This window comes from Drosophila elegans, unplaced genomic scaffold (genome assembly GCF_018152505.1).
Source record: "Drosophila elegans isolate 14027-0461.03 unplaced genomic scaffold, ASM1815250v1 contig_208, whole genome shotgun sequence".
Lineage (NCBI taxonomy): Eukaryota > Metazoa > Arthropoda > Insecta > Diptera > Drosophilidae > Drosophila > Drosophila elegans.
The window spans coordinates 12355345-12379906 of record NW_024545578.1 but is presented as its reverse complement, the minus strand read 5'-3'; the positions used below and the strand labels follow the sequence as shown (position 1 = coordinate 12379906).

The 24562-nt window shown below is 36.5% G+C and overlaps 3 protein-coding genes and 1 long non-coding RNA gene across 4 annotated transcripts; 3 read left to right on the top strand and 1 right to left on the bottom strand.

The window, feature by feature from the left end:
* Window positions 1-6938: 6938 nt before the first annotated feature.
* LOC108135551 lies at window positions 6939-13989 on the bottom strand. The gene is made up of 3 exons (XR_001773913.1): window positions 13966-13989; window positions 13383-13533; window positions 6939-7121 (listed from the first exon to the last, which is right to left on the bottom strand). It is a non-coding gene; the product is annotated as an uncharacterized LOC108135551 (long non-coding RNA).
* A 625-nt stretch (window positions 13990-14614) lies between these two features.
* On the top strand, window positions 14615-14870 carry LOC108135545. Its single transcript, XM_017256292.1, has one exon. The coding sequence runs from the start codon at window positions 14648-14650 to the stop codon at window positions 14801-14803; it is 156 nt and encodes a 51-aa protein (XP_017111781.1). The 5' UTR covers window positions 14615-14647; the 3' UTR covers window positions 14804-14870.
* Window positions 14871-21256: 6386 nt separating this feature from the next.
* On the top strand, window positions 21257-22281 carry LOC108135521 (gamma-glutamylcyclotransferase). Its single transcript, XM_017256267.2, has 2 exons — window positions 21257-21675; window positions 21912-22281. Exons 1-2 carry the CDS (start codon window positions 21332-21334, stop codon window positions 22222-22224), a joined length of 657 nt encoding a protein of 218 aa, XP_017111756.1. The 5' UTR covers window positions 21257-21331; the 3' UTR covers window positions 22225-22281.
* A 315-nt stretch (window positions 22282-22596) lies between these two features.
* Window positions 22597-24069, top strand: LOC108135530 (gamma-glutamylcyclotransferase). Its single transcript, XM_017256277.2, has 4 exons — window positions 22597-22727; window positions 23199-23322; window positions 23462-23595; window positions 23652-24069. Exons 2-4 carry the CDS (start codon window positions 23218-23220, stop codon window positions 23968-23970), a joined length of 558 nt encoding a protein of 185 aa, XP_017111766.1. The 5' UTR covers window positions 22597-22727; window positions 23199-23217; the 3' UTR covers window positions 23971-24069.
* The last annotated feature ends 493 nt before the right edge of the window (window positions 24070-24562 follow it).

The following is a 24562-nucleotide window of genomic DNA, read 5'->3' as shown; positions in this document are numbered from 1 at the left end:
GCAAAAATTTGCAATGAAAAAGTACAGAGCATATAATGAAAACTGTACAAAAACATAAACGAAGAAAAAGCAAAGGAAGCAACATAAAATCTTTAACTGACAAACAAGGAAAATGTAGTGGCAGGCATGAAGAGAACATGGGAAAAACTTCACAAAGGACGATTACTTTTTGGACAAATGGTGAGTTTTAAGAGCAGATATATTGAGTATATATTAAGTATACCAAGGATTCAATAAGGTTAAACAGACTGTGAAGAAATACTCACTAAATGATAAGTATATTTTTGTTATTTAAGGTTTATGGAAAACATCAAAAATCAGAACAAAGTTGATGAAAATTTAATGGTAATTTAAAAACTATTTCTGTAATGAATCTCTTCCTTATAATATAATTTGAATTTTATTGTTAAATTTGTTACATATCTTTGTTTTTGCTGTGCAACAGAAAGATAGTTTTCAAATCGTTTTCATGTCAATCTCTATTTTACTTGCACTTGGAGAAGGTCATGTACATAGGTGGCATATTGATGGCATCCAAGCTTCATTAGCAGGCATGGCAGGATCCAAAGCAGAGGAATTATGTACAGCCCGCCTGAATGCTGATGCTCAGAGCCATATGCCTGGCAACTTGGAGAGTTTTAATGGGAAACCGCAGACCGATGCAAATCCCCTTGCCAATCGACCTCAAACACCCAGCCAACAAGCCAGTTGAAGTTTAAGGTCAGGGCAGAGCTGGAAAAGCACTTACTATGGGATCGAAGGGGCTGGCAGCCAGACAACTTATTGCCTTATTGATGGAAAAAACTCAGCTGTCAGTTGAATTATGATTGCTCTCTGTGCATTTTCAAAGTCAAAGGTGCGGAGGATAAAACGTATATGTAGACGAATTGATATTTGTATATCCATGGGGCAGACTTCAAAGAATTGGCCAGTAAATCGCGCACATTTTGACCTAATTTATTCTCAGCTATATACGGAATCAAATTAATGCTTCACACTTCATAAATCGGACACTGAAAATGAGCAGATAAAAAGGCGCCCAGCTAAGGTAGATACGATTTTCATACGAAACTAAAAATACAACCAAGTCGCTTTATAAATACATTAGCACCTCAATCAGTCGGATAAAGACGTTGGCCAAACAAATACCACATTGCAATGAACACAAACCTAAATGGGAATCGTTTAAAAAAAATAACCAGTGGCGTAGCCAGGTGGATCGTGCCAGACGCAAAAATAAAACACCTATGAGGCTAATAAAATAAACATTAAAATCGAAATTAAAAGAACGATCTAATAGGAAATTTTGGCATTGTACTAATTGCACACTTTGTTGTTTTATTGCTGGAATTTGTTGGTATTTAACCAATATACTTTTTTAAATGAGACTTTCTTGTCACTTAAATATGTTAAAGCAACTTAAGTAAAGGTCACATGTACTTCAAATTTGTATGCAAATATTATAAACTCGTTACGAGCAGCAACAAAAGCGGTTAAGCAACTTTAAGCAACCCATAATTTCCCCACTGACACTTGCAGCTTTTGAGGTGGGCGAAAATAGGGGGGGGTTTAACCCTTTCTTGCCTGATACAACCACCAAGGAAATTGCTCAAATTTCGCCACCAAATTGAAAAGTTCTCGAGCGTTTTCAGCCACTTCCCCGGTACTCTTGTGTGCGCTCCATTTGCTTGTGGCTTTCGCTTTTGGTTTATGTTTTATGATTTCTGCTTTTGTTGCTGCCTGATGATTGCCACGATTCCGATACTTGGCTGAGCAAATTGAAAGTTTTTCCGCAATTTTTGTTTTGTGGCCACTCGAGCGTTTGCCATTTTCGCACACTAAAACTATTTCCACATTGCCCTCTCGCTGCTTATCGCACTTCTTGGTATTTGCAAATTGCCGAAAAGTCCAAAGTCGTTGAGTTGGACCGTACATTTTCAAGGAGCTGATTCTTCAGTTATAGTAATTGGGCCGAAAATGCATTTTCCATCTACATCCTTGGTTTCGATTTAGGACTAGAGCGTGGCAACTTTCAATGTCTTAGGAACAAATTGGATGAGCCTTTGTACGGGTGGAATACATAGGGCAATCAAGGAGATGTAGAAGCGGTCCCCAAATGATTGATGATTAAGTCAGTTTCCCAAAAAAGTATTAACAGCAAAGGATACGAAGTATATTTAGTACGTCAAACAGAAAGACTGGTGGATACTCTAAAGATCATTTTGATGTTTGCAAAATTATAATATAATACAAAAATCTGAGAGCTATATTATAAAAAATTCGTATCATGTTTTCTTTAAAAAATATTATTTTTAAGTTTTCAAGATTTTAGCAATTTACACTAAAGCCAAGTTTTACCTGGGTAATAAATATTGATTACAAAACATTTGGATTTTTTTGTTAACCAAAGTGCTAAGAAAACATGTTGTCAAATGAATTTATTTTAAGTTTTTAAACATTTTTATCTAAGAGTAACAAAAGTAAAATTTTGCTTCGTACCCAATCGGATAATATAGTCATTTAACCCTTTCAAGGACTTTTTTCTTGAAAGCGACAAACACACAGAGGGCATAAAAGTCAAACTCGAATCGATCAACATTTTTGTAGCATTTTTTCGACAAAGATGATGATGAATTTATGTTGGAAAGAGAAGAGATTAGGGCGCCAAAAATATGAGGCACCCCCAATGGTCAGGCAATTTCTTCCGTAAACAACGCCACATGTCGTGGATTTCGTTTCATTTTTCGCTTCCTTTTCCTGTACCCATTCCCATATTTATGCCTCAACTCTTAGGCCATAAAAATGCCTGAAATATGCTGCTCATATACATATACGATATATTGAGTGTTCTGAACCAGGTCTACGTGGTTGCTTCGTGGCGTCACCTAGGAAGAGGTGGGAAGGCAAAATCGTCCCAGCAAAGTAAATTACTAGCCAGCGGGTAGGCATGTCTCCGACTACTCTCTCCGACTACTGCTTCTACTGCCTTAGGGCTGCACTGAAAAACTCTTTCAAAACAAGACCTACGAAATATAAATAAAAAAATTTTATAAGAAATATGTCTCTTAAATGACTACAAAAAGGATTTGTAATAATCTGTTCAAGTGATTTAAGGTTAATATATTTAACAATTTTTGCATTGTAAACTTTGAACTAAACTGATAGAAAATTACAGTTTTCAAGGCCAATACTTTGAAAACTAATAAAAAAGAAATAAAAATAATTTACTCAAATTAAATTGAAATTCAGATCTAAAATTCAAATATATTCAAAACTACGTTAACGACAAAAATATTGGTTATGTCTTTATTTACGTCGCAAGTCTATAGAATATTGTGTATACGACTTGTTGTACAGAAACTTTGCCAATATACACGAGTACTCTAGAAACCTGTCAATTTTTTTAATTAGTTTTCTTAAAAAATGAGACCTATAAACTATTTTTATAAAAGGGAGACGAATGGATTAGGTTTTTATCTCAGTGAGCGGCTGTCCCGGACTGGTCATCAATTATAACAAGTGCTCGGCCAGTACAAATTGAAGGCGTAAATTAGCCCCCTCCCGGGTAACTGTCAGTGAGCCTCGTCCCTGCCTCATCCGCAGCCTCGACTCAAGTGGCGGCATGGCCAGTGGCCATAGCCATAGCCATAGCCACTCCCTGCTCGAGTGGGTGTCAATTGTGCTTATTGAAAAATATGGCACGCTGTCGGGAATAGGCAATTGCCGCAAAGAGATCCCAGAAAATGCTGCTTTAAGCCAACCGAGTTCCGGGAAATTCCGGGAAAACATTGCTGGTTAGGGTTTGCCTAAGCCACAAAAACCGAATGGCAAACAAGAAATCGTTTTTCGTCTCAAATTTCAACGCCCTGAGATACCATCTTAATTACCCATCCACACACGCACAAGGACGGGAAAAATGAGAATACTTGGAGACAAGTCAATGACCTAGTTGGGAAAACCCGGCGGCGGTCATCTTCTCTTGAATACAGCACACACACAAACGCCATTTGCTCCGACTTTCAGTTTCCTTGAGCTCCACCCTATACTGGGAAATCTTGGAGAACTTATTGAATTGTTCATTGCGAACAATATGTCATTAAGCTATCAATGCTTTTTTTTAATATATCAATTTTACTTTTAAGAAGAGAATACTTTCAAATCTTAATGTTCTTAATCTATTTTTATTTTAATCTTACAGTACAGTATATACTTCTTTCAAAATTCATAAATCTGTTTTTCAGCAGTCTTCAGTTAATTAAAAGATGTCATACATATTTTCAGTATATATTTCTTGAACGTTATAAACTATCATATTTTTTAATTAAAATTTTTTTTTTTTAATTTTTATTATTTAAGGACAATTGAAAAGTGAGTACGAGCGTATTTACATATTTTCCTTATTCTGCCAATTTCTTGAACTACAGGGTAACCCGAATTAGAGTATTTTTGGCTCTTCCTGACTTTTGGCTCTTTGCTTTTCTAAGGCGACAAAACAATAACAATTTCCTTTCGGGAGCAAACTTTTGGGCTCACACTTCCAGTTCCTGCTGTTCCTGGCGGACTTGGACCAGTAGGAAAACATTAATTACATAAGCACACACCGGAAGGGAAAGGAAAGGTAGGAAAAGGCTCACCTGCATAGTTGGCATGGCCGGGAATGGAATGGAACGCAAACCTAGGCAAACCCAGACAAACATTTGCGAACATTAGTTGCCTACTTTGCGGCGGTTTCCTTGAACTTTCTCACTTTGCCCAGAAAAACCACCCATTTGCCTCCATCCGTCAGCATTGCGGTGTGTAATTTGAGTTTGTTGTGTTTGCCTCGCTTTTATTTCGGTTTACTTTGTGCGGACATAGTTATTTATGCCTCCTCATCTCGCACACTCTTACTTTAGTTTCCTTTTCTCTGGAATTTTTGTGGGTCCTTGGGCCATTTTTCCTCTGTTTCTGCGTGCTTTTTTCGACGACAGATGAGCGTTTCATTTTCTCTCCATAATTGTGGGCTGCAGCCAACAAAGATTTACCAATTGGCCGGCGAGCAGGGTTTATTATTATCCCGAACAACTGACTAAAAACAGGCACGTGTTTACGTTTTTGCCAAAGGAAAACTCTCTAACCGAGTGTTTCCCATAATGAGCTTCAATTCGTGGCTCATTTTTCCCTAATGATGTGTTTGTGCTTGCACCGGTGATAGTCGTATTGGCAATCAATGAATGGTGTCCTCGAGTAAAACCACTCTACTTTATTTAAATTCAGCTAAAAATAATTCCAGGTAGCATGTTGGTCTTCCAATCCAAAAGAAACAGTTCGGAGAAACACTACAACATAATTTTTCCTTTTTAATTTTAGTTTTCTCAATATTAAATATAAATTTGTACTCAAACTCATATTTCTTTTTTTATATATGTTTAGCCAACAATATATTATCAAATAGGTAAATATTATTTCGAGCTGTTACCAACTTTCTCTGCGTACTTAAAGTGTACTTAAATTTAAAAAAATACATTCACTTTGTGAAAAGTTTGTTTTGGTGGAAACATTTTGCCTTTTAATGCCAGGCTCCATTACCAGGCTTGCACTTGTCGAAATCTCCTCGTTAGCCGAATTTGACTTGAGAGAGACTAAGTTAATTAAATGTTTGCCCTCGGTCTCCAGCTTGTCAAATGCAAATGGAAAAAGCTGAAAAGCAAAATGATATTTATCTTAATGTGTCGTGCCCTTAAAGCCAAATGAATCCAATGCAAAATTGGGTCACACAACTTGGGCGAAAGTTTTCGTCTTCTGTGAATTTTAAATTAAAAGTAAATCCCAACGGGAACCAACACGGATCTCTCAAAAAATGAAAAAGGTGAGGCCCCCAAATCATTTTTACATCATGAGCAGCCCAAATGGCGAGCCAGCAAAAATATGCAAAAATAAATAGGAATACCCAGTCAGCAGCAGGGAGAGCAAATCCAGAATGAGCTGCTGTGCAAGCTTCGGTTCCGACTTGGCCATTAGTCATTATTGACACATTCTTTCCGCCTTTTTTTTTGGCTCAGATGCCAATGCCCCGGGCACAATGTCTTTTTCGTTTTTCTACGATTTTTTGTTTCCTTATTTTTGATGGTCGAAACGAAAGTCAGACGCTCGATGCCCATGTCCAATTTTGTGTTGCTCCTAAGTGATATTTCCGCTTGGGTTAACATATTGTTAACGCTTTTTTTTGTTTTTTATCTGCATTGTTCATTTCCGGAAGGGGAATGTCTTGGGGTATGTGCGATTAGCAATACAGAATGTTGCTAAATGATTATAGGGTTACTTTTTGCAAAACATATAGTTTCTGATATAAATTATCATACATTATACAAGTTTAAGCATATTTATAAGGATATGAAAACTTATTTAAAAACAGCCCAGTCTAAATTGAGTAACATTATTTTATCTGAGCTTCAAAATATTTTTGATTTTTTAATCATATATTAGAAATTAAAAAAAAAACCAATCAATCAACTTATTTTAGTACCCTCTTGATATAAAAAATAGAAAACAATATTTTAGGTTTACCTACACATTTGCTTATTATAACAATTTATACTGCTAAACAGAAGCAAATATGACTCTGAAGTCAATTATTTTGTTTTATTATTTTTAGATCTATTTCATAACTCATGGATAATTTTTTTTAAGAATCTTACTCAAGACCAGCCAACGGTTGTCGTTCTTTTTTATTCTGATTTCACAAGAGGTATTTCACATCGCTATTGTTTTCTCGTTTTTTCCCATCGGATATGCCAAGCGCCAGACAAAACTAAATGGAGGCGAAATACAAAGCCTGACGCCAGCAGACAGCTTGGCATCGACTCCGGATTCAAGTAGGACTACGGATAATGCCACGGAAGCGACTACGGGTCTGCTGCTCCGGCTGCCTGTTTCCCGGATTACAGGTCAATGATGTATGTTGTTAATTTGCCAAACAGCGACGGCAGCAGCATCAGACACAAATGACCGTCGGGATGAATGGACGGAACAGAAGGTGGAGCCTTGGAATTTTCTCTTTCTTTTTCTCTTGCGGTCAAGCCTTTTGATGTTTAATTTACAAGCTGTTTGGTCAAAGGTCTGTAAATAAAGACTGACAGATGCTGAAATGATTTTGAAGGATAACTGAAGCGTTTAGAATTAGTTGAACAAAATGAGAGAAAAAATGTGTTAATTTAGAGGAGGCTTTTTTACAAAAATATTTTCGCTTATAAAGAGACACCGTCCCTCACAGGGTATATATTTAACTTATATTTACTTAAATATAAATGTCATTTATTTAAGAAAAAAAAAACAGCTGTATTTTTATCATAAACAATGACATGAAAAATATAACATTTATTTATTTATAGCCCCGTTAAAAGTTGTTGAATTAGAAAAACCAAAACTTTTCGTTATTTAAAATTTTGTGAAAGTTGTGTTTAGCTTTTGTTTGTCTGTGTTGTTTTACTACCTCGAGTCTTTGTAGTTGTTCGCATTCCAAGAAGAAACTGCCGCCTACATTGTTTTTGCATGCCCATGGGCCCCAAACTAAAATAAACAGGAGCAGTAAACCCTTATTCAAGTAACGCAAGGGGGCTTACAACTCTCTCTTATTTCTTACAAAATCAAAGGGAAACAAAAGCAACCGCCAAGTAAACAACAGCAATAAAAGTGCTGAAAAGTAAACCAAAACCAAAGACAAAGCCATTGCCTCAGCTCGTTTTCATTCGAAAGTTGAATCTCAGTGGGACACAAGTCCAGATCTACCTTCTGGACAGGTTAGCGACTTACTATAAGACGGCTTGATTGCGATGGAAGTATTTCAAGTAATTAAATGTACAGCTGGCGATGTCAAAATAATAATTAAGCTGACAGCATAATGAGAGGTCCTCCCATACTTTCCCATTGTTGCTCGGATAAATGGAAATTGATTGAGGCGAAGGACCGGAATTCGCCCAACTGAGGCAGGCGGAACTAATTGAATTTGCCAGCAGGAAAATTAGAAAATAGGTGAGAGAACCGACGAAGGCGTCAAGGTGCCAAAGGCCGCAAGCGGAGATTCCTTTGATTGCTCTGGTCAGAAGGGCAGATGGAAAGGGGCAACTTTGGAGAGGAGAAACCGACACTGAGTCAAGGACTCTGAAACTCTGGAGGCGATAAAACATAAAATCTGTTTTGAAACAAAATATTAAAGGCACTTCCAGTCTTAAGAGATTTATTCATGTCAGCTTCTATTTAAAACTAGTTGATTGAAAAGTAAGACATAAATTGTATGTGATTATTAAGGAAAAACAAAAAAAATGAATTTTGAATATTATTTTAAAAACTTGTTTATAAACTTATATTTATTCGATCATAATAATTGAATTTATTAAATTATTGGAGAATGCTTTTGCAAAGTATCGAATTGTAATTGTAATTTTTGTTAGAATTTAAGTTCTTATTTTTCCTTACATAAGTTTGTACTACAAATAATTGAATAATTTATTACGGTGTCTGAGATAAAATTTTCCTTTCGTTGACAGCGCTCACACGTGGAGAGGTATTCAAATATCCTGGCATGTGTGGCATGCGTTTCGCCCAGAAAATCAGTAAATTTGAGACACAGTCCGGGATCCAGTTCAATCATATTGTGATTGTTATGCCAATATTAAGTTCAAACTACTGCAATTTACCAGATTGTTCGGTGAGCCTTGTGTGCCTGCTGAATAAATGCATACTGCATTCTCATTGGGCTTGACAAATGTTGCCTGCCGCAAGGTGATACCCAAACACATCAGTTTTCCATGAGTTGCCCACAAATTCACATTCACAAATAGGAATCGAAATAAATATCTGGCCTGAGTGACATATTTGAAGTGACTCATTAGAAAGGCTGCTGACAAATTCAGACAGCGGTAAGATGGGTTAGGGAATAACAATAACTAAGGGAACCCAATGCAAATACTATATCTGGCGACAAGGAACGAGTGCCCAGGTAAAATATTTGATGTTGAGGTTGAGATAGTTTGCTGGTCAGGCGGTCGAGATACAGATTTATTACAATGGCAGCTTCTTTCGCCTTTGGCAGCTGCAAAATCCCCCACTCGAATAAAGGTAAACATTTCGGAATTAAAACTGAAACATACAAATAATAGAAAAGCACTGACAAAGTTGCTGCTTCTGCCCCAGCTTGCTTTTCGAGTGCTAATGAGCTTTTGGCTTAAATAAATCAACAAAATAAACGAGAGAGATAGAGCCGCCAGTGGCAAATGAAAACCAAAAACTATATGAATCCACTCAGTGCAGCTTTATTAGTTTTTCGCCTGCAGCTCAAGCTGCTAAATGGATGGAAGTATTTTTCGGGGGCGAGTAGAGTACATACTATCTTTGCAGTATTTTGAAAGCATTGCATTTGGCGTTGGCAATTTTTTAATACTAATTGAGTATAAATGGCTGGTGCAGACAGCTTGAGTGCATGCAAATTGAAATGTTTAGCAGTTGGCTTGTGCTAAAAGTGGGTTTAAATGGAGGTGAAGTGGCTTAAAAAGAGTTAAGAGACCAAAATACTGCATACTGCTGTTCCTAATGAGTGCAAGCAATGAAGTCCAAGCAGAGACCAAGTACGTTTGTTCTCTTAGTTAACTGTAATTGGCAGGTGTCAAAATAGAAAAGGAAAACCTAAAACACTTTTAGTCAAACCTTACAACTTTTTAAACATTTATTTGAATCGTCTTTTGCGTGTTTTAAATTGTGGACAAAAATGACTTTATTTTAAATCTGAATTTGATTTTTACGATTTTCTCAAAACTGGAAGGTGGTGCAAAGTTTTCGGTCTCGGAACAGTAATCAGCAGATTAAATTCTTGCAGAATCATTATCGCTTAGCCTTATGCTTTTTTTTTGGTGTAATTTAATAAAACTAAATTATATTTTTATTTAAATTTATTTCACTTCTAAGATTGTAATATGATAAATGAAAGTTTTTATAATAGAATTCTTTTAAATTAAAAAAAAAAAAACCCTTTTATAAAAATGTTACTTAACAGTGAAGAGAAAGACACGACATAACCACAATAGTCTGTCATTCCTAAGGAAATCAGTGAAACAGCTTTGTTCCTCTTTGTATATCTTTCGAGCTTTGTTTTTCGTGAATTTTAACCTCAAGTAGCTACACAGAAGTACTTAAAGCGTTAAAAACCGACATGGAGCCCATGATAAAATTATAGCTCTTACGTCACACTCCCATCAAAAGAGCATCAGCATAAAACGGACCCATCCAAGATTCAATTTGACAGAACACGGCGACAGGAGACATTAACAAAGCCGACCACACGAGCCAATTTGCGGCTGTCCCCTTGGCCACTTGGTAACTTTGCACCACCCATTTGCAGCAACTAACCAACCCACAGCCACTCAGCACCACCCAAACCACTAGAAACACGCCCACCCGCCACTTCACGTGGACCCGTAAAACTGCGGCAACTTCAACTCATTAAAAGTAGAGAGCTGGCAAAAAGTTCAACCAGCCCGCAGCACGTTCTTTGTGGATATTTATTCGACAATGCCCAAATGTGAAATGCAATTAGATGTCACCTGAATATGTAGAAATAGCTGTGTCCTTTTGTAATGCATAAATTAGCAGCGGGTCCGCAGCTAAACAACAACAATTAGACACAAAGTTGTCCACTAAAATTAAGCATTAAATTTGATGGCAGGAACTTTTTAATTGTCTGTGATAATTCAAACAACAGGCGGAACGACCAAACAGCCAAAATTCAGGTGCCGAAAATTGGGAGCAGAATATTCCTCCGTTTCTGTTTTGCATTTTGTAGCACAAATGGGGCATAAATGTGGGGTCTTGCCACTTGTCAATGGCAAACTTTTGGGGCATTGTGTGGACCTTTTTGATAACCAAAATGTTTTTTGCCAAAAAGCTGGGAGAGGGACATTATGACAGAGAGATAATTACAAAAGGTTACAGAAAAGTGTGAAATTATTATAAATATATTAAAGCACATTTTAAAATGTATTATTACAATTAAGTCATGTGCCCCTTAAGCTGACGTTGAAAGACAGGTGGCAAGGGGAGACGGACTTTAAAGGGGGCTTAAACGGAATGGAAGATTCCTGCAGCTGGCAAGCTACATGGGTGCAGTCTGCAAACCTGTCAAGCCATCGGGCCACACTCGAGTTCAGAGCCCGAGCCCTGAACTTGACAGAGTGAACTTAAATTGGCACGAAAGCCAGTTGGGCGGACACCTTGTGAGGGGCCAAACCACCTCCTCAAGGCCTCGCCGGCTAATTAAGTACTTGTCCAATGGCTCTGGTCTTCGAACCGATGGCACTTTGGATGGATAAACCTGATGTGACGTGATTTCACCTCGTGCGTAGCCACACGTGTGTTGTCTGTGGTCTAGATTTGTGCCGGGAAAAGTTATACACGCATGACTTAATAATAATAAACTGATTTGTCCACTTAATAGACGTCAAATTAATTTGTACATTTACGAACTACAGACAATTATAACAGCAGAACATGGCAAAAAAAAAAATATATTTTACGTATTTTTAGAATTTTTAGTCAGTAGAAGTTTTGAATATTCCGGTCGTAGTGTTTTTTTTTCGCCGGACGGACCGAAGAAGTATACAAAGTATACCATCGAATCCAAATTTAATATTAATTAAAGGAAAGTAGTTCATAGCTTGTTTCATTAAATCTTAATGAATCAATAAGTGAACAATTTGTATAGTAGATCTTTTTTCTTTCTTTTCCACCAAATAGCCATTAAAATTAATAAAATGTTGACACGTGTTCCAGCTTCGTAAGTAGTAATGATAAAAAAATATTTTAAATATTTTTGTAAACTATTCGTTTTCAAATCATGTAAGAAATTAAGAAAAATGTCTGCTAAAATGCTTTTAATTATGATTGACTTAACAGGCCTATTTAAACACGCTCCGTTTACAACTATGCATTTAGTTTTAATGGCCGTTGAGGCTTTCTTAGCAAGGAGTTGTGTGACTTTTGTCTCGTGTTCGTCTAGACCAATTAATAATATTCCGTGTCGAGTGCTAAATTAGACAAAAGCAGCCAGCGAAAAGCTGCAAAGTATCAGCAACAATAAACCAAATAAATTCGCTGGCATTTGTTCCATGTTTAAATAGGGAAAAAAGTGGAAAACTGAGCCGAGGACCGACAAAACCTTCTTTGTGTGCTGGCCCCCTACGAAAACTGAGATTAATACGCAGATTACAGCCAAGTTATAATTACTGGCGTCCCGAAACGAAAATAAGCGAGTAAAGACGAGTAAATTGAGCTGTCAAGAATGCAGCCAAAAAAGTCCATGAGATGGGTTCGTTCGGTTGCTTCGGTTCAAGTCAAAAGTCGAGGTCTGGGCCAGGTTAAAGTATCCCAACTCCTGACCAAATTGATTTAGGCAAATGTTTGCCTCGGCATTCAAACATTTAGCCAATTAAGGAACTGTTTTTGGAAACATAAACATGAAATGCTCATGAAGCACGTCCTCAAATGAGCCACAAAAGCACAGTGGTTTTGCAAAAATAATTTACAATTTAATAAAAGTAGAGAATTCCAAAAATTAATTTTTGAGGTTGCACAGTAGACGACGAACAATTTTTTTAGTGTGTAATTTTAGTGTGTAATTTTTTAAAGAGTTATTAGATTTGCATCTCCCAAAATTATAATTAATTGAATCAGAAATTAAATGGAACTCTGTCATTAGTTTTTAGATTAATTAACAATTTGTTGTATTACTTAATAACATATTATTATATAATATAATATATAAATATACATATATCTATATATATTCATTTATTTGCAAAAATAGATAGACTTCGAATTTAAATTTATTTTCTAAATTCCCATTCTTTAACGCACTGTATCAAGACCATGAAAATTGCGTGTAATTGGTAACCGTAAAGCGAAACTTTGTCTCAATGCCAAAGCAAATGGCGTTTTATTTTTCGCCAGGCTACGAACTCAATTAGCTGCCGTGCGTAGCGTAATTAAGTCGTTGCCACGCCCATTTCGATAACCTGAACTGCCACTACCGCCCACTAACGCCCACGTCCCCCGCCCACCAAAGGATCCACTTTTATGCCACCTGGCGGCGCCTCGCGATGTGTATGCAAAAACATTACACGGAACGCTTCGGGTCTGGCTTAAATTAATTTATCACGTGCCGAAATAAAGCAACTTCCGTTGGCTTCCCCTCCCCATTTTTCGCGTAATTAATTGAATTCGAAGCGGAGGAGCCCCTAAAAGAACGCTGCAAAGCTTAAGCCCGAGCAAATATGACTCACCCACCAGAACTTAAAGTAAAAACTTAAAATTTAGGTTTGTTTTTACAAGTAGGGAGAATTCTGCTATCAGCTTACACTTTTATGGCCCAATTGGAGCGCTCCATATGCCCGACTTAAGTCCGACTTTCCGGGTAATTATGCTTCCCATGTTAGCTCCGGGCAGCAGTAATCAGTCAGCTCAGTTCCACAGATTTTCCGATTTTCCTTTCTGCTTTTGCTTTTCGTTCTATCCGAAAAGAGGATTTTATCTATTCATTAGGAAATGCACGAAAGAATCGTTTTCTTAAGAAAATGTTGGATGCTCAAAAACAAATGCTTAAGTTTTAATTTCTTACTACAATGCTTAGTTTTACTATGCGATTTAGTTTAATATAAATTAATATAAATTAAGTTTAGTTTAGCTTGTGTGAAAAAATCACAAAAAAACTCACTGTGAAAAAAACGCCAATAAAAATTTGAATCATTCAATTGACACAGGTATTTTAGTTAAAGCAAATTACAAATATTACCAATTAAAATAAAAATAAATTTCTTGGAAAGAATCTTTTTATCAAACAAATTAAAGGACAGGCGGTGAAATGCGCATATCCATTTTCCTTTAAATAAAGTTGATTGAGGTGTGAAAATCGAAAATAACTAAGGAAGTGAGGAGGATTACAGCTGATGATGTGGTCGATGCAAAGAACTCTATTCGCTTGGCATACAAATTCAAACAGAAATGTAATTTAAATGAGCTAGAATGATTGGAGACATTTAAAGAGTGGGAACGGGGAGAAAAATGGGGAATGGAATGTGTGCTTGTGGACTGCTCGTTTCGCTTGTTTGCCCTGCACATTTGCTATCAAGCATTCGCCAAGTGAGCCATACAAACAGAAAAGGTCAGCGGTGAAAAGTGAAACTAGAGTGAAGAGTTTACGTAAGTGATTGCCTTTTGTAATGCCGGAATAACCTGGAACGGTAACCGATAAATCGCTATACCTCTTGTATAATCCAAATTTTATGCTTGACTCTTATAATTGTATTAGCTTGGCAGTAAAACAGGGTATTAAGGGTTGATTAGGTCCTTTGGAATAAAACTATAGTTTCATAAAGCAATTTAAGATGTTATAATAACGAAATCCTAAAGCTTTTAGAAGAGCGATCTGGATTTTTTTTTGTTGGTGTGGCAAGTATCAAATAGTCGATACACACTTTTTCTTGGCTCGGCACTCGACGATTCGGAATCCACCTTAAATAATAACCATTAAATCGCCATATCTGGAGTTAAGTTATCGGATATGCAGTGTAGTATAAATAGAGCCCAGATCCGACAGACAGATCATCCAACGATATTCGCCAAGATGAACATCATTCAAGGTTGTGTTCTGGTTTTCCTGGGCCTGGTGCTCACCGCCGTCGATGCCCAAACCCCAACCCGAAACGAAACTAGCAAGGACAGGGCCTGCGGACCTGGCCGTTACTACAACGAATTGCGCCGCACTTGTCTGCCCTGGTAGGGAATTTAAGTGCTATAAAGTGCTAAGTGGTAAATAAACTGCAAACAAAATTTACAAAATTTTAAAACTTGACTTTATGTTGTGGTTTCGTTCTCAGCAAAATAATATATTTTGTAAGTGTAGATCGAGGACTGGTTTTGAAACTTAAACATCTTTGTAGTCAGGTTTTTTTAACTTTTATAATCCATCTGCACCCGAAAAGAAAATTTGAGCTAAGGATGTTCAAGTTATAAAATTAATTTTGCCTGTTATTTACTCTCTATTGTAGACTAGAAATTGGTTATCAAACAATATTAGGATATCAAATAAAAATGCTCCGAAGCTAAGCAAGAAACTTAAATACTTAATAGTGTCTATGCCATTTAATTTCAACTTTACTCTAACTTGCTAATCTTTAAAATGAACGACGTGCACTTCTATAATTTTATTTTCTTGAGTAGTAAGTAAGTTTAGGAAATCAAAGTAATAAAGTAAAGTAAGGAATATGTTAGGAGTATATTGGAACACTCAATTGGGCATTTCTTCAAGGAGCTTCTTTATGCACATTAGGGCTCTGTGAAAATTTTGCCAAAGACATGCCAGAGATTTCTTGAATGCCCAACTTTACGCCTTCACTGCTCGTTAATTAATTCACCCCGAACAAGCACGGTTTCCCCGTCCCAGGAAGCCGCAGCATAAACCAACTTGTTATGGCTTATTAATTTTGCATGCAGACGCGACTGCAGTCAGGCCAACGTCATGTAAACATGTGCAGGATCCAGGCTTCTTCCTGCCAACTACTGGGTTTTGGTTTCTGGGTTCTGGGCTCGCAGCTGAAAACTCGAAACTAGGAAAAGACAGACTGATGGGGGTGCTCTTCGCAAAAGTTAAAGCCTGCTCGGCGCTGATTTATTGCCAATGAATGCGGGCTCTGCGTTGCACTCAATCGGATAACTGACTGACAATCACAGATTTTATTCCAAATATTTATTATTATCTGTGGGCAATCTTTGGCAGGCAATAAAACGTTTTTCTGCAGAAAACATGTTGGCCGCTGGCGTAAAAACTTATTTACTGACTGAATAAAATTTTTCCGCTTGATTATTTGTAACGTTTTTACGGCCCATATTTGCTTTCCATTTAATTTCAATTATCGTTTGCGGAATGCCGTTTTTAATCTAATTTTTTGGATCATTTTTACATGACATACATTGTTGTATAACAAAAACTAATATTGACTCAATTTAATTGAGATTTCTTTCCAACCTTTTTTTTTTAATAATTTCTTTAATTGCTGGACATAATATGTTCAATTTTTCTCTTATAATTATTGAGAGTTTATAGGCCAAATTACTATAACAATTAAATTAGTTTCGCTAATGAAAAATGTTTTAATTAGGTCACAAATTTAATCGAACAGCTAGTTAAAGCAAATTAATTTGATTTCAGTTTTTATTACCTAAAAGCATATAAAAGTGTGTGTGCTGAATAGTGACATTGTTATTACACTTTAAACAATTTTTTTGAGGTGCACCTAAAAAAACACTAGATTTTTCATTTGCTTAAGTTGTTTAAGTGATCAAAATTAGTATTTTAAAGACTTTTAAATCTTAAAGCATTTGAAATATATTTTTTTTAATGTTTACATAATGTTGTTTAACTGCCTTATTTGATTGTAACCGTTTATGTTTTCGTTTACATCAATAAATTTCTTTGTGCCCATCTCAAGTGCTGCTCCATTATGGCTCCGGTCGGATAGTGAGCCAATATTTAAGCTTCTGTTTTATGGCCATCGACAAATGTCCAAACATTGGCAGCTATTGTGACATTTGCTGCCTGTCACAACCAACTGGAGCAGGATAATAGTGAGTCCTAACCCCTTGATTCCTGTTGAGACCGGGAGACTGCGTCACAAAATGAGTGCGTCATGCGAGGAGCATCCTAGATCCCCACCTTCCTGAAAAACAAGCAAACATAAATTCTAACGAGCTTGTCAAGCGAAACAGGCGAGCCAACTACTTCGACATCGACGCATCGCTATGTAATTGACTCCCCGATGCCTGGATGTCGGGCAGTTTATCACTTTGTTGTCGGCGATGGCGTTTGCTAATAATGTTGATGCCCCCGATAAGAGTTGCCTGATTATGATGATGCGACGATGCTTATCCGGTTGAGATCTGCAGGCTGAGCTTTGGCAAACACTGCGTATGCGTAATGTGGTCAATTAGGCCTGCCTTGAAATTGAACTTAATTTCGTTTTATTCTGCCCCAATTGCTTTTTTACACTTCGAGAAAATAAACAGGTTCATAAAGAAGAACGGCGTTGAACTATATGGATCGACTATAAGGATTAACTATTTTAAGCTCTGCTAACTAAACTTCGGCGAACACTTGGACCTAATTTAAAACTACATTTTTAAGCTCGTCTTATACATATATATATATATATATACTATCTCGAGTAAAACAAATTTTAGCATAGATTAAAATACATTTTCTCCGTATGAAATAATTGGAGCAAGCACAAAACTCACATACGAAGTTGTTTTATCCTAGGCTGTGGTTTTGTTTACTTGTGGTTAGACAATTTAGAAAATAAATCTTTAATAAAATTTAATAATGTCCTAACGATAAATTCAAATTTTCCCTGATACCCCACTTGAAGAAATGCAATTTGAGTATGCTAAGTTTATTAAAAAAAGGTGCGCAAAAATAAAAATATTACCCTAGCACACTCGTTTCTTATCTGAAGTGACGTTGATTGGTGAAGTGAGTTCAGTTGAGGTCAAGTCCCTGCAACTCACACTTCAACTCGTACATCACTGCTGCTTTTGTGAATATTTTTTGGGCTAAAGAATATATATTTTTAACGTTAAGCCACAAAAAATATGTTTTCCTTGCCATACGACAGCTTCCCTTTCTATCGTGCTGGCGAAGTTCCCAAGCAAATATTTGAGCTGCGAACCTGCCGAAAAGTTTTCCCTGCGACAAGACCACACATCAAGGAGCTTCGCCGTGTGTCGGCAGATATCAAACAACGTGACTTGCCAACGGTTTTTGAGTCCTTGTTGATACTTCAAGCGCTTAAATTGATTACGAAATCTTTCAGTCATAGTTATACCCTACCTAAAAGATGCTCAGCAATGACAGTTGTTTTACTAAATAGATATATATTTAAATGTTACTAATAAATAAATAAATACTAATTAGTACAAAATTTCATTTACAAAAATGATGTTAGGCCAACAAAATCAAATTTAAATTATTTTAGTTCGTACTGTTACATATTAACGAAATATTTATTTCGTATTAAAATTATTTTTATTTTTATGCTTATCAATTATACAATGACATAATTAAGTTGGGTGCAGGCTTGTACAAAAACAGGAATTATCAGAGTATTTGACTTTTGTTAAACAACATTTCTCTTTTCCGCTTTGCATATCGGAAATCGGAAATTTAATCCGTTTACTTGGGAATTTGGGCGGATGTTTATTGTGGATTCTTTGGTTTGCGGCTCAATCATTTTAATGGCAGACTCGTGTTAGGCCTTGTTGGTAATTCATTTCATAGAAGTATCCACTCGAACACCCACTAAGCGAACACGTGGTAAATCCTTTGCGGATTTAGCTTCGTCCAGTTTCTGTTTCGTTTTTTCATTGTAGTCTTTGCTGAACATTAAAAATTAATTAAAACTGTACAAAAAAAAAAAAAAAAAATGAAATGCAAATAATTTTGTATTTTTTTATTCACTACGGCATTGCAGTTAATTGATTCATTTACGCTTTGTGAAATATTTATTTAGCTCAATTTGCACTTTTACTGGTACATTAAATTGACATAAATCCAACAACCGAAAACAAATATCTAATGATTACTGAAATTTGAATACACAAAGAGTTTATTTGATTAAAACTATAAAACAGCTCTTACCGTTCAACTTCAATCAGACAATTTAAAGTAAGAAATTGTTTGGATCTTTAAATAACAAAAGATAGACTAACATTGGAATTTTTTGTTGCAAATACAACTTTGAGTAGAAAATTGATTATTGAATTAAAGTTAATTGTATCATTGCATACAAATTGAAAACCAACCTTATTAAGATTCATACATTTGTAACAAATAATAAAGGTTTTATTATAAAGGCCAACGGATCCATGTATAAAATTGCTGGACATTCTTAACAATTTCCATCTTTGATAAACACCATGATAAAGTTTGTTAGCAAACTGTTTCAGAATCCATTTCCGAAATGAGTGTTATTTATCATCTATGGGCGATGCCATCAAACTTATGAGCGATTCGCAACACAAAAGATCTGAGCACATAAAATATGCTTATGCACAGATAAACGAGTACGTATACGCCACGTGTGCGTGCATAAAAACGTTAAACTTTTGCGCGAAAAACTTTAAATTAGGAAAGCCAACGAGTAAAAGCAAGCGGCAACCAAGTGCTGCGTGCGACATCCAAAGTTCGCGATGGCGGAAAATCCATTTATCATATGGCTGCTGTCTGTATGTGACTGTTTTTTTTTTCCGGCTGAATGTAACGAAAGACACTTTATGTGCGATATTTACATGACAAAAACTACCGGTAGATAGGAGAAATAAATGATGACTCTACAGTTGGCATTTCGATGGCATCGCATTGAATGCCGTGAAAGGCGGAATATTCAAATTACGTGCGATTCGAGTATCTATGAATATGGGCACGGTATAGATATGTTTTGGCAGTAAATATGTATGTTTTCTCTCTGTTTGCCCCTAATACCGCTCAGGATAATGACGCTGGAGATGGGGCAGATGATGGTGATGACGATGACTATGCTGTGATCATTTGTGCTCCTTACGTGCTCATGTGTGCGTGAAAACCAGCAAAGATACGGGGACAATGACAAGGATTTAAAGGGTGAAAGGGTCCCTCGGGGCAGCACGCATGTATGAATATTTATGCCGGCGCCTGTTTTTGTTTCTGGCCATCAGGCCTAAGATGAGCCAGCCAATTGAATGATTTGCGGCAAGTAGTGCCATAAATTAAGCCAGTTAAGTGACATTCTTGAGTGGCTGCAGACGATAACTCGGGCTCTTTCTCCAAAAAGCAATGCTTGCATACGTTTAATTTTCGAAGAAACCAACAAAAGTTAAACATAACTGAGATATTTCTGCTAGTAAATACCTTTAAGATATTCTATATACATAACTACACTATTCTAAGCATGAACAGTTCAAATAAATAATATTATTAAAGGCTGCACTTACTACTGGCAAAAATGGTACCACTATCACAATATTTTAAATTAAGTGATTTTTATGAAAGAGGCAGCTGTCATTATCAAAAATCCATGTTTTTGCCTGCCCTTCGCAGTCAGACAGATAAATCACCGCAAAGTGCAGCTGTCATACCGACCATGTCAGACCTCTTAACGCATTCAATTCCTGTAGCCTGTGCTGTCCGGATCTCATCTGGTTTCGGTTTTGGCCAGAAACCATGTCAAACTGGCCAAATTGCCGCCGCAGGCCACACCAACATCCATCGCGAACATGCAACAAATTCCGCAATAAAATCGCAAAAATCATTTAAAATACATTCGCGCAGCAAACGCCTGTCATTGCGGCGCCCCCAAACAAACAGTCGCAATTTGTTTTCCTTTTCCCCCTGATAGATTGCCATCATTGTCACCAAATATTGAAATCGAAAGCCAAACGATTCGGTTTTTGGTGCCCCTTGCTTGCATGTTGACAGTTTACTTTTAAAATAAAATTATTGTATAAACAAGATGCTCCCACTCAAGATCAACCACAAAACGAAATAAATTTTAAAACCAATCACAACATGAGCTGTTATCTACAGAGAGATAAGAAACAATTGACCCAAAATATCAAATGTACACAAACGTATCTACTAAATTAACCATTACACACATTTCAGCGATAACCAAATGTGATATGGATATATATCTGTATAAGCCAAATGTTTAGTTAACTATGTTATACAAGCTACTTAGGAGTAGAGTTTTTAGAATTTAAAACCGTTTTTAAATAAATTTCAAACGGATTTACATGACTCTGTAATCTACAAAATACTGACAAAATAAAACACACACGAAAGAGCATCCAAGAACAATTGTAATATTTCAAACTAAATTATTTAAGATTACGTCCGTCTGATTACATTACAATAGACAAATTGAGCAATTGAGAAGAAACATTCTTGTTATACCCTCTCTCTGCTAAAAAAATTATTTAATATGCAACAAAAAGTAATTTATAGCCTTCTTTCCCACTGAAGTAACAGGTATTTCTAGATATTTAGTAAGGTCAACTTAATAAATCGATTTAAGGACAAACGTACTTAATATTTATTAAGGTCAACTTAATAAAGAAATTTAAGTACAAACGTCGTGTACGATTGTGTTTACCTCAAAACAAAGTAGAGAAACCTTTCAAGTCAGACAAACCTGAAAATGAAATAATCGCTCAGTAGCCATTCAACCTCCGGCCAGATCAAATCACTCGGGGTAGTTAAATCGAACAAAAAATTCCAATGCATTGGCCATGTCTTATCGGTGCTTGCCTGTTGGTGACTATTCCTAGAGCTCAATGCCACAGCATCGGAGGTGTTAATGCCACTTTGGATCTGCCGGAGGTGCGGGGTCATACGTTCCTGTACTTTGGTTTCGGCAGCAACATGCTGGCCAAAAGGATCCACATCCAGAACCCGACAGCTGTGAGAGTTGGACCCGCCCTCCTTGCCGACTATCGGTTGGACTTTGGCTTCGAATCAGCTCGTTGGGATGGCGCGGTGGCCACCATTGTGCCCACCCCGGGCGATCATGTTTGGGGCACCCTCTGGGAGATCGGCCTAAGCAATCTGCCGGATATAGACAAGTAAGTAACCGCGGATCTCGATCTACATATTCTATGTTTTCCCGATTAAAGTGATGTTTACGTTTTTGACATTACAAAATTAAATGATAATACTTTATTTTGCTTGGGAATTTACTACATTTTTCAATATATTCTCTTAGCTTACTTGATTATCTAATTTAAGTTAAATATCGGAATCATTTAGCATTCATTTTAAAAATCGTTTAATCGTATTATATTATTATATTTTTTTCTAGCCAAGAGGGCGTTCATGAGGGCATTTACGATCCTCTCACAGTCTACGTGAAACTCCGTGATGACTCTGATCAAACTCCCGCCCGTGCTTATCTTCTGACCAAGCAGCCGGAGACCAATCTCTACGATCTGCCAAAGGATTCTGTTCCGGCATCTCGTCAGCCATCGAAAACGTATCTCCAGTGCCTCGTTAAAGGTGCTGTCGAGAGCTCCGTTCCCCAGGATTACGTCCGGAGATTAAAGGGCATCAAACACAATGGTCACGTTGCCACCGAACTAGAGCAAAAACTAGAGCTGCAGAATGTTGAACTCTAAATAGTTTAAACTTCGAATGTACTGATTTGTTTTCATGAGTAAAGCCTTACCTTAAAATTTTTTGTTTTGAAAACTAATTTGAAGGACATAAGAAACTGTTTAATTTTTGTCTTGGTTTGTTGTCGAACATTAATGTCGCCGAGAAGTTTAAAAACTCCTGTATTATCGTTTAAATATTAATAATTCTTTAAAAAAAGCTCCGGTTTGGTTTAAGTATTAGCTAATGGGTACAGTTCCAGTTCCTTGATTTTAAAAAAATGTGTTCCTAGTCATTGGCTAAGTTTCAAACCTCTTTATTTGTGGGTGAGAAAAAGCTTTTGATTACCATTTAAAAGTTTAGCGTTTATCTCATTCCACTTCTTCCAAACTTGTATTATCATTGTCAATGTCAGTTTAGTTCACTTCCCTCTGTTCGTCCGAAACGAGTAAACAAAATATTTGTATAGTTTAAGTTGACGTGTACAACAATATTTTGGATTCAAAAACACTAAGTACAGACATATGTAAGTTACTAAAGCAGATAATAGGTAGATAATTCATATTATTGAAGTTTTTTCCTTAAGTATAAAACATATTTATGTGGCCGAACAGCTGATTTAATTTACGATTTAAAAGCTCAATGGCAGATAACAAATAGCAGCTTTTAAACAGCTGGGCCGCGGCATATGTGATAAAAATTAAAAAATTAGTGAAAAAACGAAGAACTTAAAATAATTTTCAATATGTTATGCATTATATTTTTATGAAACTTTCTGATTTGCTTGTGCAAATATATCAATTTTGAAAAAGAGATATTAAATTGTATTAGCCAAGACAACAACCGCGACAAATATCACTGCTTGCCCAGTAGCTGTGCTGCTTGTTGAGTTCCCAGTTTTGAGGTTTTGTTTTATAAACTACTTTCAGTGCTTCTAAAACTAGAAGCATGTTTTGAATCTTTTCGGTGTTTGTTTAAAACCTTTTATTTTTTCCAGATCCAACTTCCTCACAAATATGGCCAGTAAATTCTTTTATTTCGGTTTCGGTAGTAATATGCTGGCAAGTCGAATCCACATCCAAAATCCGACTGCTAAAAGAATCGGAGCAGGAAAATTGGAGGTCAGTTAAGAAAAATTTTCTTTTATGAGCTACAATCTAAGTATCTATGCAAGAAAATAATGAATATATAAAATTTTATTGTGTTTTTAAAAGCTACATTTAAATAAGACCCACTAATTGTAAAAGTTTTTTTCAATAGAACTTCCGTCTGGACTTCCACACTGGATCGAAAAACTGGTTGGGGGCTCCCGCCACAATTGTGCCCACTGAAGAATCTCATGTCTACGGAGCAATTTGGGAGATTGATATGTGCAACCTCAAGGATTTGGATGAGTAGGTTTCACTCCCTATTTATTTAAATATCCAAATCGTTTATATCTTTTACACAGTCAGGAAAGTGTGCCCGATGGCGTATATATCCCGATTAGCGTCCCCGTTCACTCGTTGACCACCGATACAAGCATCACCTGTCGTGCCTATCACCTGTCAAATCAGCCACAAACAGAGGTTCATGCAAACGGTTCCCAGGAAAATATTCCCCTCAACCGTCAGCCCTCGGAAACATACCTTAAGGTTTTGGTTAAGGGAGCAAGGGAATCGGGAATTCCAGAGGATTACATTAAATGGCTGAGGGGCATTAAGCATAATGATAAACAAGTTCCGGCCATGGAGGAAAAACTAGCATTGAGCCAAGTGCAACTCAGGTGATCAGACTGCATCGGAGTTTTATTGACGCGGAGATTGTATGGAAATTTGCTTATGTCAAAGTACAAACTTAAGATATTGAATAAAAGATTTTCAATGAAATTCGTATTGGTCTACAAAAACATAATAATAAATCAATTTCAATAGAAATTTAAATATTTGACCTAAACATTTATAATAAATATATAAAGGATTTTAATTTTAAGTTTCGATACCTTTCCTTTATACCAAATTTTATTGAAACCCTTATTAAATAACTCTTTGCTGCCACTTTGATTAGCTCTTTCCTGAAAAAAAGCTTTTTGTCGCAAAACGAAATTTAATTAATTTGAATCACTTATTTATGATGATTACCAATTTCCCGTCGGCACCCCATTTAGACAATGGCCGAAAATGTTCCTTAGCAAAGGGAAACAAAACTTTTGAGTTTTTCCCATCGACTGGCTCTCGCCTAAAGTGCAATTAAAGTGCAATTTAGGGTGCACTCCAAGGAAACTGCTGATGATGATGCTCCACGGGACTAACGAAGCTCATCTAGCCAGGCGGTCCCGGCTCCCGTCTTATTAATTTAAATTTGAAGTTTTTGGCAACGAGT

Bases quoted from the DNA above. Each gene is read 5' to 3' on its own strand.
- LOC108135545 (XM_017256292.1), top strand. From the start codon at position 14,648: ATGAACATCATTCAAGGTTGTGTTCTGGTTTTCCTGGGCCTGGTGCTC.
- LOC108135530 (XM_017256277.2), top strand. From the start codon at position 23,218: ATGGCCAGTAAATTCTTTTATTTCGGTTTCGGTAGTAATATGCTGGCA. The intron at 23,323-23,461 runs GTCAGTTAAGAA...TTTTTTCAATAG, and splicing joins TCGGAGCAGGAAAATTGGAG to AACTTCCGTCTGGACTTCCA. The intron at 23,596-23,651 runs GTAGGTTTCACT...TCTTTTACACAG, and splicing joins AACCTCAAGGATTTGGATGA to TCAGGAAAGTGTGCCCGATG.
- LOC108135521 (XM_017256267.2), top strand. From the start codon at position 21,332: ATGCATTGGCCATGTCTTATCGGTGCTTGCCTGTTGGTGACTATTCCT. The intron at 21,676-21,911 runs GTAAGTAACCGC...ATTTTTTTCTAG, and splicing joins AATCTGCCGGATATAGACAA to CCAAGAGGGCGTTCATGAGG.